This window comes from Haplochromis burtoni, unplaced genomic scaffold (genome assembly GCF_018398535.1).
Source record: "Haplochromis burtoni strain Fernald_Lab_line unplaced genomic scaffold, NCSU_Asbu1 Contig_341, whole genome shotgun sequence".
Classification (NCBI taxonomy): Eukaryota; Metazoa; Chordata; class Actinopteri; order Cichliformes; family Cichlidae; genus Haplochromis; species Haplochromis burtoni.
Window position 1 is genome coordinate 510,251 of NW_024582702.1, and position 11,592 is coordinate 521,842.

The following is an 11,592-nucleotide window of genomic DNA, read 5'->3' on the forward strand; positions in this document are numbered from 1 at the left end:
TTATGTCGAACCCTGATTTATGATGAAAGTAACTAAAGGTTATGACAGCCATAGTTTCTATGAATATGATACAATTATGGCAACGCGGTGGTGTGGTCAGCACTGTTGCCTCACAGTAAGAAGGTCCTGAGTGCTCTCTGATGCTCTAGGAACAGGGCTTTTATTTTAAACGCACATACAGTGCAGGCATATATAGAGCGGTGTTACAGTTATGTCAAAATCCACACAGATGCATCAAAGAACGACCAAAGCGGGATATATTTATTGTTCCTGAGTTTCATGTCAAAGTAAGGAAAAGGATCAGTGACAGTTTCAGTTCTGTCAGCTGTCCAGTGGACTGAAGACGCAAGACCAGTAAGATCAGTGATATGTTCACACTCATCATTGGCTAGTTTACAAGACAGTGACTCAGACAGCAGGTCAGACATTCTGATAGAGATTCAGCAAACACTGTACAGAGTCAACGACATGGAGCTCAGAGTCACCACCTTATGGGTACCATGGGTATCAGTGGATTGGCTATCAGTGTTAGCAGGACAGAGATTAAGAGCAGAACACAGCAGAAAATGGAAGAAAGATGTCAAAAGTAATGGGAGGAAAACACGTTTTACTGTCAGAAATATGATGCTGAAAGAAGACAGCTGATCCAGAAGCTCGGTGATATGGAAGTGGAGATGGACTCGAGTATTATCAGGCCATATTTAGTTTAAGACGAACTCATTCTCCACACCGGCAGGGGGCGGTAATACACCATTTTGCTGTTTGCCAACCGCCAACAAATGACGAAAAAGAAAGAAAGCCGCAGACGAGGAAGAAGCAGCGTTGGCTGTCAACACACCGGGACTGTTTATCGGGACCGTCACCATGCGTCTGCTCTGTAAGACACCGCGGATTTACTCACACGTGTGTCAGCTCAACCTGCTGACGCAGCAGAGGAAGAAGCATCTGTGGAACCAGGTACGAGCTGCGTCCATGGCTGAACATGATGCTAATGGTAGATACGAGCCACACTCACAGTGACCTTTATGTCCACTGTAGTTCTGGAGATTATCTCACCTCCCGGGGCTTCGTCCGTTCATTAACCGCACGCTGCATCCCCCCTGCCGGCCGTCGCACAGCGTAAGTTCAGCTTTTACTCGCTGGTGATTAGTTTAAACTGAACATACTTAATGACGTAGTTGTCACCGAGCTTCTCGACCATCTCCAGTTTATCTACAAATGTTCGGTCTGGTTCTTACAGAGACGACACACACACACACACACACACAGACACACACACACACACACACACACACACACACACACACACACACACAACACACACACACACACACACAACACAGACACACACAGACACACACACACACACAGACAGACACACACACACACACACACAGCAACACACACACACACACAGACACACACAGACACAACACACAACACCACACACAGACACACCACAGACACACACACACACACACACACACACAGACACACACAGACACACACACACACACACACACACACACACACACACAGACACACACAGACACACACACACACACACACACACACACAGACACACACACACAGACACACACTACACAGACACACACACACACACAGACACACACACACACACACACCTAACACAGACACACACACACACACACACACAGCACACACACACAACACACACACACACACACAGACACACACACACACACAGACACACACACACACACATCACGACACACACACACACACACACACACACCTCAAACCACACACACACGACACACACACACACACTCACAGACACACACACACACACACACACACCACAACACTCACAGACACACACACACACTCACAGAACACACACATCACACACACACACACACACACCACACACACACACAACACACACACACAGACACACACACACAGACAACACACACTCACAGACACACACACACACACACACACACACACACACACACACACACACACACACACACACACACACAACACACACACACACACACACACACACACACACACACACACACAGACACACACACACACACCACAGCACACACATCACACACACACTACACACACACACACACACACACACAGACACACACACACACTCACAGACACACACACACACTCACAGACACACACAACACACAGACACACACACACACACACACACACCACAGACACACACACACACACACACACACACACACACACACACACACACACACACACACACACACACACACTCACAGACACACACACACACACACACACACACACAGACACACACACACACTCACAGACACAACAACACACTCACAACAACACCACAACCAACACCTCCCAAACAACACAACACACACACAGACAACACACACACACACCACACACACAGACACACACACACACACTCACAGACACACACACACACACACTCACAGAACTCCACACACACACACACCACCAAACACACACACACACACACACACACACACACACCACGACACACAACACACACACACACTCACAGACACCAACACACACTCACAGACACACACACTATGTGACAAATCAATATGAACTGTATCAAATTTAGGCCTGTTTAAACTCTCCGTCCTGACTGGAGTTGTTCAAATATTATTACTTCTATAGTTGAATATTGTTACAGATATTGACTGTTTGATGGTGTAGCGGCTATCGGAGCCTTTTCCTGGACCTGTGGAGCACGAAATAAATACTGTTGCTGACCCTGCAGCGAGAGCTTAATGTCTGCTCTGGCTCAGCACCAGTGTCGGATGCACAGGCCTGAAGTTTGGTTTCATAATGACGTCGTTATCCTCTTTCATAACTGCCACAGTCTCGGTGCAGATCAAACAGACACGCGTCCCCTTGAGTTCTTTGAAGAAACATTCACTCTCCCACCGTGTCTGAAATTTTCTGCACTCACTTTTCTACTTTTCGCTTCTTTGGTTCTGACCTGTTTAGTAACTTGGGGTACATTTCTTCTGTGATTGTCGTTTTTGGTGGAGCAACTGCCTTGATCAACAGCAGCTCCCCCTGGTGTTAAAACTAAGAAGTGCAATACACTCAGGCAAAAGTTGAAGTGCAGCCTTATTCTATTCTATTTATAAAATTACTTGCGGGCCAATTAAAAATGGACCGCGGGCCGGAGTTTGGACATCCCTGCTATAAACCATATTAATGGAAAATTCAGCTTAAATGAGTAATGTTGGAACACAATAAACATCCTCTTTATTGCATGAGTGTGTTGCATCTGTTTGGAACAAGCCTGTGAAATACTGGGAGAATATATTCTGGAAAGATGACACCAAAGTTGAACTCTGCCACAGGCGGCGAGAATGGCTCAGCCAATCACCTGACCCGAATCCAACTGGAAAACCTATGGAAAGACCTGATGCTCAGAGTTCATAGAAGGGCCCACAGAACCTTTGAAGAAGTAAACAAAGTTTACGGTTAGAATTAGCTTATGTCTCAGTCCAAAATCAGGGAGTGCCTTGCACCTCCAAATTCAACACTTTATTAAGGATAAAGTAGGCGTCACAAATGTTTCACATCGAGTGATTTCATCATCTGTCTTCAAATGGGAAAATATACAAACTGTAACTTTCAAAGTTGGCCATAAATACTCTATAAGGTGCATAAATGTCAGAAACCAGCTGAGCATAAAGGAGAAGAGTAATTAAACAAGTTTGTTGGTGTTTTTCTATTTCAGTGGTTCAGGAGCAGAATTAATGGCTGCAGGTGGAGCAAAACCATCTACCTGAATTCACAGAGTCAGAAAAAAGTCACCCTCGTGCATGTAAGGTAACCAATATTTTGTTTTTGTTTTTCTCCTTAAGCGTTGCTTAAGCTTTGACTACTTGAACTCATTTATAACTTTGTGTCATTCTCCAAAAGTGAACTGTCTGCGGCAGCATATGAGAAGCTGGCCGATGAGACATTGGACGCTCTGGCTGATTACTTTGAAGACCTCACAGACGAAGCTTTTACTGGGGCCGACTATGATGTTCTCTTCTCTGTAAGTCTGTGGATGTTGTAAGGTTGCTAACTGTGACGTGAACTTTAATGGTAGCTGTAATAAATGATGGCAGAATGATCTAAATGCTTATTTACAGAAACTAAATGATGAACATACAATTACACTGAGGCTGCCACAAACACTATTGTATTGTACCATATTTATTTGACAAGGTTTTAGCTGTTAAAATGAAGTAGATTTGATTGAGTTATTAAATATAAATCAAACCAAAAGCAACACCAGTTTATTCAGTATAGAGTTAATATCTGAATGAGGCCCCGGGGCCACCTTGTAGTGGAAAGGTTGGGCCCCGAGGTAAAAAAGGTTAAGAACCCCCATCTTGTCATCTGGTCTTTCAGTGATCAGTGTTGAGGTGATTGATGTGTCCATCTAATCATAATGTTTGATATCCCCATCCCTCACTCATCTCCTAAACAAACCCACACCGCCTCTTTTCTGCAGCCTATGACGTCTGAAATCTCCTTTAACCACCTTTGAATGAAACTTCTCCTTGTCGCTGTAACCGTGATGAGCTGCTTGCATGCTTTAGTTCAGCTTGTACCAACAATGCACAGACTGCATCAATTAGAAACTCAGCCTTGGGTAAATAAAGTCCCTCGTGCTGTCAAACAGAAAGAAAATAGAAGAAAGCTCAGCGTTGTGTTTAGAGATTGTCTGAATAACTATCAGGCAGAACGAGTAAGTGAATTTTATTACAAAGAAGAATCCTAAAGTCTGTCCAACACAATCAGCTCTGTCCTGCATCCCACCACGTCTGAGACCGCCGCACACACCTGTGAGGGTTTTCAAAGGTTCTTCACTGGAAAAATGAATCCTATCAGAGAACGTCTTCTGCTCCCGTCCCCAGAGCCTTCTGAACCACCTACATGTTCCTCCTCTCTCACCTACTTCAAACCAGTCTCATTGTCCCATCTTACTGACATAGTAATGCACGTGACACTTGCCCTGTGAAAGTGTTACCTACACCATTTCTCAGAGAAGACAGTCGTCATCACGTTTCGAACATCCTTTGTTAGCAGCAGCGTCTGAAATGGAACTGCTCCTCTTCTAAACCAGCTGCTGGTTTGGACCCGTCAGTTCTGTCATTTTCAGATACTGTTCTGGATACATTCAGTCCGGTTTCAGAGCAACACAGTCTGCTCTACTGAAGGTGCTCAATGCTTTCGGCTGCTTTAATTCTTCTAGACCCGAGTGCAGCGTTTGACACAGTTGATCACACAATCCTATTAAACCATTTGAAGACGTGCGTCGGCATTCGAGGCCCTGCTGTGAGATGGTTTGCCTCTTAGAGAGCAGAACATACTCTGAGATGCTGGGTAACACGTGTTACCCTGCTACACTCGCTTGTGGAGTTCCTGTTTTATTCTCCCTTTACATGCTGCCATCAGGCTTCATTTCTCAGAAAACACAGAATGTCTTATTGCTGTAATGCAGACGATACATCGTTGTATCTCTGTCTAAACCCAGGCGTTGATAGCACATCGGGTAAATTGCTGCAGTCATTTTAAGCTTTTCAGTCATAGTCACCAAAATCAAACAGAAAGGGTTTTTTGGGATAAACTTTACATACATGTTAAATAAAATTAAGATTAGTTATATTCCATGTAGATGTTTGGTCAAAATTGCTTTGGTAACGGATGAAAGCAGAACCGTTTTCTTCCGTTTCTTGTTTGACAGAGTGGTGTTCTGACAGTGAAGCTGGGTGGAGACCACGGCACCTATGTGATCAACAAACAGGCGCCAAACAAACAAATCTGGCTTTCTTCTCCTACCAGGTGAGACTCGAGCTTTGTAGCACTTCATGGTAATATGAGTAACTGGAACCCAACAATGTCTCTGTTCAGTTTACTTAACACAGTTCTGTCAACATTTTCCACTCAGCTGAGTTTTGCTTTTTATAATTCTAAATGATTATTAAGATGCCAATAAGTGACTTGTGTGTTACCAACATAACCAATCTGGTCAGCTTTGATTTAAGTAATAAATCGCGTGATTGATTAACGCAGACATGCAAATATTTCATTATTGTGGTGATTAAATCCTGTATTTTGACGCTCTGGTTGCTAATTGTTTGTTAGTACGTGCACTCACAGTTCACCACATTCATGTGTCATTTATTTCCTTTGCAATGTCTGGTTTTCCTGACATTTCCATTCACACAAACACAACAGGTAACTACATTAAGCACAGTAGAAACCGTTTGGCCCTTCTCATCAGCAGCAGCTGAACAGAATTACCTTTGACCTTAAATAACCCCGCCCCTGCCTCTTGCACAATCACGCCACCTATAAGCAAAAGTCCTGTCCATTTTCTCCGTCACCACCTGTTAGTTGTAGCTCTCTTGCACATCAGCCAATAGTGCCGACCTCTCTTCCTCTACACAGCAAAATCCCCACTGTGAAATTGACACTGAGTGTTAAATTTAACTCTAGAAACGTGTCTGTATGTGTCCACACTTGAGTTTTAAATGAGCGCTTATCAACGTGTTATATGTTTAACACTGACCTAGTGTTCATGACACTAACACTGAGCAGTGTCAACAACATTCTACACTGTGTGTAGGGCTGTTCGATATAACGATATATATCGGATGACGACATAAAAACGTCTGTCGTTTGTTTCTTGGTGTCGCAAAATAAACTTTCTATCATCATTTTGATGGTCACTGTAGAGTTTCTTAAAGTTGTCCCTTTCTCTTATATTTAAAAAACCACACTACAGACGGACAAAGGACTGTTTTTACGCGTTGCCGTTAGCAACAACGACGCTGTCCGCTTGTTTATTTTCCACATCGACCTTTCACAATAAAGCTGAAGAGCCTGTTGAGATTTTCAAAATAAACTGAATCACGTGAAATAGTATGCAGAGTGTTTACGGTTTCAACTTGCGTAGCACTCGACTCCAGCTACACGACGCCCAGCTGGAAACACTTCACGCAAGTTCAGCTGCCCGAGATCCACAGAATCGACAGAAAATGCAACTTTTTGTGATAAATATCGTTGTCGGGACGATAGATGTCTTATATCGGGATATGAGAGTTCGGTCATATCGCACAGCCCTAGTTTTAAGTGTTAAAAGATTAGCACTGATTAGTGTTGGTTGTACTTTACACTAAACCTGGTGTTTAATGTAACACTGAACAGCACTGATTTTCTAACACTAGCGTCGTCACTGCCAGATAACAATGAACTCGCATTCATCTCTGACATCTACTGCAATTAAACGTATTTACAACCACTGTACCCACCACAGCCATCAATGACAAACACCCATTAAAAATGTAAGAGATTAATTTACAAAGATGTATTCAAACAGTAAATCATCCAGTTTGTTTACTGGTGTAACTTATACAAAATATGGGACAATGTACATTTAGTCAACAGTGTCATTTGAAAATTGCCTATTGTAAAGTCTATAGTACTCCAGATCATCTACACAGAGGAGTGTGAAGGCATCCAATCCATCCTCAATACTAAATGCATTTAAGTGATCACTGTAATACATTGTTGAGGCCTTAAAAGTCAGAAGATAAGCATTGTTAGTGTAACTGTTAGAGATGCAATCTTCTTTTCAACATCAGAACAAAAATACATCCCGACTTGATATTCTATTGTTCTGTCTCTGCATACATCAACACCGAGAACATGGATTCAGCTATTTTCCATTTTTGCTCACATTGTATTAACCCTCCGACTAAATGGACTCCGACAGTGTACCCGAACAGCTGTCCTGTGACGTACTTGGACCGAACACAGGTCTGGGCCGGCGTCTCCCCAACAGCGCACACGAGCCAATGTTCTTGTGATGGACCGTATCCAACACAAGCCTGGGGCCTCAAACTGCCAAGAATTTCCCTCCGGAGACTCGAACTGCGGAGTCAGCCAGCGTTCCCCCCTCAGCCAGACAAAATTTATATTTATATTTCTCTGTTGACAAACTGGTGTAATAAGAATCTGTTGTAAGTCAGTATAGAGTAATGTTACTTCCCTCTTCCTTTCTTCTCTTGTGCTTACAGCGGACCCAAGCGCTACAGCTGGACAGGTGAACGCTGGGTATATACTCATGACGGCATCAGCCTTCACCAGCTGCTTTCTAAGGAGTTTTCCATTATCTTTAATAAGAACATTGACCTGTGTGGCCTGCCCTATTCCTAAAACCCTGTTAAATGCTTGGAGTATTCACAGACTCAGTGACTCACATGTGAATTTCTGTGCAGCATACACACCATCTGTCAAAGTAAATAATGAAGTTCTGTATGAAATGCTGTTTCTGTTGCATTCTTCATTCTTCAGCTGAATGACGTCATCACATTGAGCTTCTTCACCAGTCGTGAAGAAATATTGGAGTTAACGGTTTATTTGATCAGGCTCTAATCTTGGCATCTGGGTAACTGATGTTTTCAAAGACCAACTTCTCAGTAGCAGAATTCACACTAGCTGGCCACTTTATTAGGTATTCAACTGCTTTTTCACAGAATATCTAATCATGCAGTTGCATAGCAGCAACTCATTTAGGTATTAATAATATGCCCTGCTGAAATCCAGAATCAGAATGGGGAAGAAAGGTGATTTAATTACCTTTTAAACACGGTCTGGTTCGTGGTACCAGATCAGTTTGTATGAATATTTGAGAAACTGCTGTTCTTCTGGGATTTTCTCCCTGGGGCTTGTTGATGCTACAGGTCAGTGGAGAGTGTAGACTTCACGTGTTTCCCACACCTTGTTGAATCTGTGCCACAGAAAACTAGTGTACTGCTAAGGTTTAACTGATAAAGTGACCAGTGAGTGTACATTAGATTACTGCAGAGATCATAGTTCAGTTATTTAGACACCACAGCATCAGATTAAGCTCAGAAATGTCCATCATTTGAAGTCTTGTAAGAGTTCAGTAGTTGTGGTCAGTGTGGCCACTGGAATCCAATTCTGTGAGTTTTTCAATGAAAGTAATTAAATGCTTTACCTGTCTCTTCTGTCTGTGAACATGTCTTTGTAGAGTCTCAGTCATCCAGGTCATCTGAAAAGCATCTGGAGTTTCTAAACGCATCGTTTTCTCTCCGTTTTGGCCTCCCGTCCACACTGAGACGGTGTTTTCCCCGAAAACGCAGCGTTTGGAAAACGCTCTCAAAAACGAATACATTTGAAGATGGTGCTTTCGTCGTTGCAGTGTGGACGGTGAAAACGGAGACTTACGGAGACGCATGTTAGTCATGTGATGCAGTCATGTGACCAATTAAACAAAGATAGCAGGAGGGCATTATACAGCAGTTGTTTTGTTTGACAGCCCTATTAAAGATTAATATCAGTCTGTACGTGCTCCAGAGAGCTTTTCTTCAAATTCTTTAATTCTCACTGCGCTTTTGCAACTTTGTACTTTTGTGTTACTCGCAGCAACAACTCCACCTCATTGTAGTCCATTTAAAAAACTCGGTGCTTTTCCTCACATTTTGCCGCGACGTTTCGAAAGAGCCGGAAAGTAAATAAGCGGCAGACAGAAATGAGGCAGGTCGAATCTTCTTGCGTTTCACGCATGCGCAGGACTGGAACATAAGTGTTTTCTGGCCGTTTCAATGTGGACGCACAACTCTGTGAAAACGACTGAAAACACGTGTGTGGACGCGGAGCGCTTTCAGACGAAAATGCCGTTTTCGTATGTATCCGGGCCAGTGTGGACGTAGCCTAAGTTCATGAATATGTTTCACTTGTTGTTTCAGAGGTTTCTGCAGAACTGCAGCATGAATGATGTTTGATGACATTTTGTGTAATATTTTAACGTTTGATTATGATCTATATCAGGGGTCGGCAACCTTTCTGATGACGAGTGCATCTAAAATTCCCTCAGAAGTCAGTGTGCCATATGATTGCATTAGCAATAAATGTAATAATGCTGTACATGAACAGTTACACACTATATAGAACCACCCTATAGGATTATGTGTTTGCAGATGTTGGCAGCTGTCAGCGAATAGTTATCAGCTATTTGGAAACAAAACACTTTTTATCCATAACAGCAAATGAGCTGTACAACAGAAAATGCAAATGCTATTTATGGTCTCCTCACAACAATGATAAGAAAAATAAACTGGCATGTTTGTTAATACAGAGACACACATGTTAATGTGATCTCTGGTCTCCCACTCAGAGACACAGGTCTCCGAGTGTCCAGCATTCAGACGGCTACCTGAGGACTCCTGTGAGTGTATAAACACCTTTCATTGCTTATACCATTACAATAAATAAATAAATAAATAAATAATAATAATTCATCAGCACATAAAAACTAAAAATCACCATCGGCCCGCCGAGCAAATGCCCGGTATGCCCGATGGCCAGTCCAGCTATGGTTGTGCCATCAGTTCACCCTTTGTGTGCCACAGCTGGCACGCGTGCCTAGGGTTGACGACCCCTGGCATAGACAAATGAATTAAAATGCACCGGGTTGCCAGGTTTTCCTTCATCCCCTATTTGCATGCAGCATCTAGCGTCCCTACTACCGAACTGCCAGTTTCTCCGCTTCTATCATTGCAAGCAGCAGCAAACCCTTCTAGCACAGTGGTGTCAGGCTCTTGCTATATCTGCCATGTGCAAACCACAGTGACAAGCGTCTTACCCCTGAGTTGCCAGTTCCTGTCCATCCAGCATGCCTTGGCCACCGACACACTTATCTCTGTGTTCAAAATGCAAATCCTCTTGGATTTATAACCCTCAAGATGTCTTAAGATGATGTCTTCAGCTCATTGAAAGAACTACAGAAAAAAACAACCAGAATATTCTGAATATTTCTCTTTTATACTCTTTTGCACATTTGCCTCCCTCTCTCTCACCTCCTATCTGGACATCCAATCATCATCATTTATACAGAATCACCTGATATCTAGCCACACCCTATACTCTCACCTTACCCACTTTTAACTAAGGCACAAATTACTTCATGAAAAACCACTTCATTACATTTGTCTTATTTTCCACGTGACATAGAAAATTCCATTACATATGAACATCCAGTCACATACATGCGGGTATGGAATGATTGGAACACCTGAAATCAGTGATTTGTATGGGTAAGTTCATATGTTTGGTAATATAGACACATCTGTGCTTGTGTGCTGATTGTACAGGTTAGAGACTGCACAGCTTGCCTCACAGGTTTGTGAAGGCAGGCGTACTGTTCCCTGTTCAATTCAATTTATTTATTTATACAGCGCCAAATCACAACAACAGTCGCCTCAAAGAGCTTTATATTGTAAGGTCGACCCTAGAATAATACATGCAGAGAAAAACCTAACAATCAAGTGACCCCCAATAAGCAAGCACTTTGGCGACAGTGGGAAGGAAAAACTCCCTTTTTACAGGAAGAAACCTCCAACAGACCCAGGCTAAAGGAGGAGCCATCTGCTGTGATTGGCTGGAGTTAGGGGAGGAAGACAGGACAAAGACACGCTGTGGAAGAGAGCCAGAGATTAATAATAACCAGTGTTGGGACTAACG

General features: G+C 43.0%; 1 protein-coding gene across 3 annotated transcripts; it reads left to right on the top strand.

Moving 5' to 3' along the window:
• Nucleotides 1-678: 678 nt before the first annotated feature.
• fxn (frataxin) lies at nucleotides 679-8,369 on the top strand. 3 transcript variants are annotated; one of them, XM_042228669.1, is made up of 6 exons: nucleotides 679-957; nucleotides 1,039-1,119; nucleotides 3,782-3,873; nucleotides 3,967-4,087; nucleotides 5,786-5,883; nucleotides 7,820-8,113. In XM_042228669.1, the coding sequence occupies exons 1-6, from the start codon at nucleotides 865-867 to the stop codon at nucleotides 7,911-7,913; spliced, it is 579 nt and encodes a 192-aa protein (XP_042084603.1). In that variant the 5' UTR covers nucleotides 679-864; the 3' UTR covers nucleotides 7,914-8,113. The 3 variants fall into 3 exon arrangements, with proteins under 3 accessions (XP_042084603.1, XP_005942986.1, XP_005942985.1); XM_005942923.3 differs by lacking the exon at nucleotides 7,820-8,113 and adding an exon at nucleotides 8,124-8,369 and having other exon boundaries at nucleotides 756-957; XM_005942924.3 differs by lacking the exons at nucleotides 1,039-1,119; nucleotides 7,820-8,113 and adding an exon at nucleotides 8,124-8,369 and having other exon boundaries at nucleotides 725-957.
• The last annotated feature ends 3,223 nt before the right edge of the window (nucleotides 8,370-11,592 follow it).

What these genes read in the sequence shown, in the direction of transcription:
- fxn (XM_005942923.3), top strand. Translation starts at nt 865, where the DNA reads ATGCGTCTGCTCTGTAAGACACCGCGGATTTACTCACACGTGTGTCAG. An exon ending in GTCACCCTCGTGCATGTAAG is followed by an intron (nt 3,874 to 3,966) that starts GTAACCAATATT and finishes ATTCTCCAAAAG; the next exon opens with TGAACTGTCTGCGGCAGCAT. An exon ending in ACTATGATGTTCTCTTCTCT is followed by an intron (nt 4,088 to 5,785) that starts GTAAGTCTGTGG and finishes CTTGTTTGACAG; the next exon opens with AGTGGTGTTCTGACAGTGAA.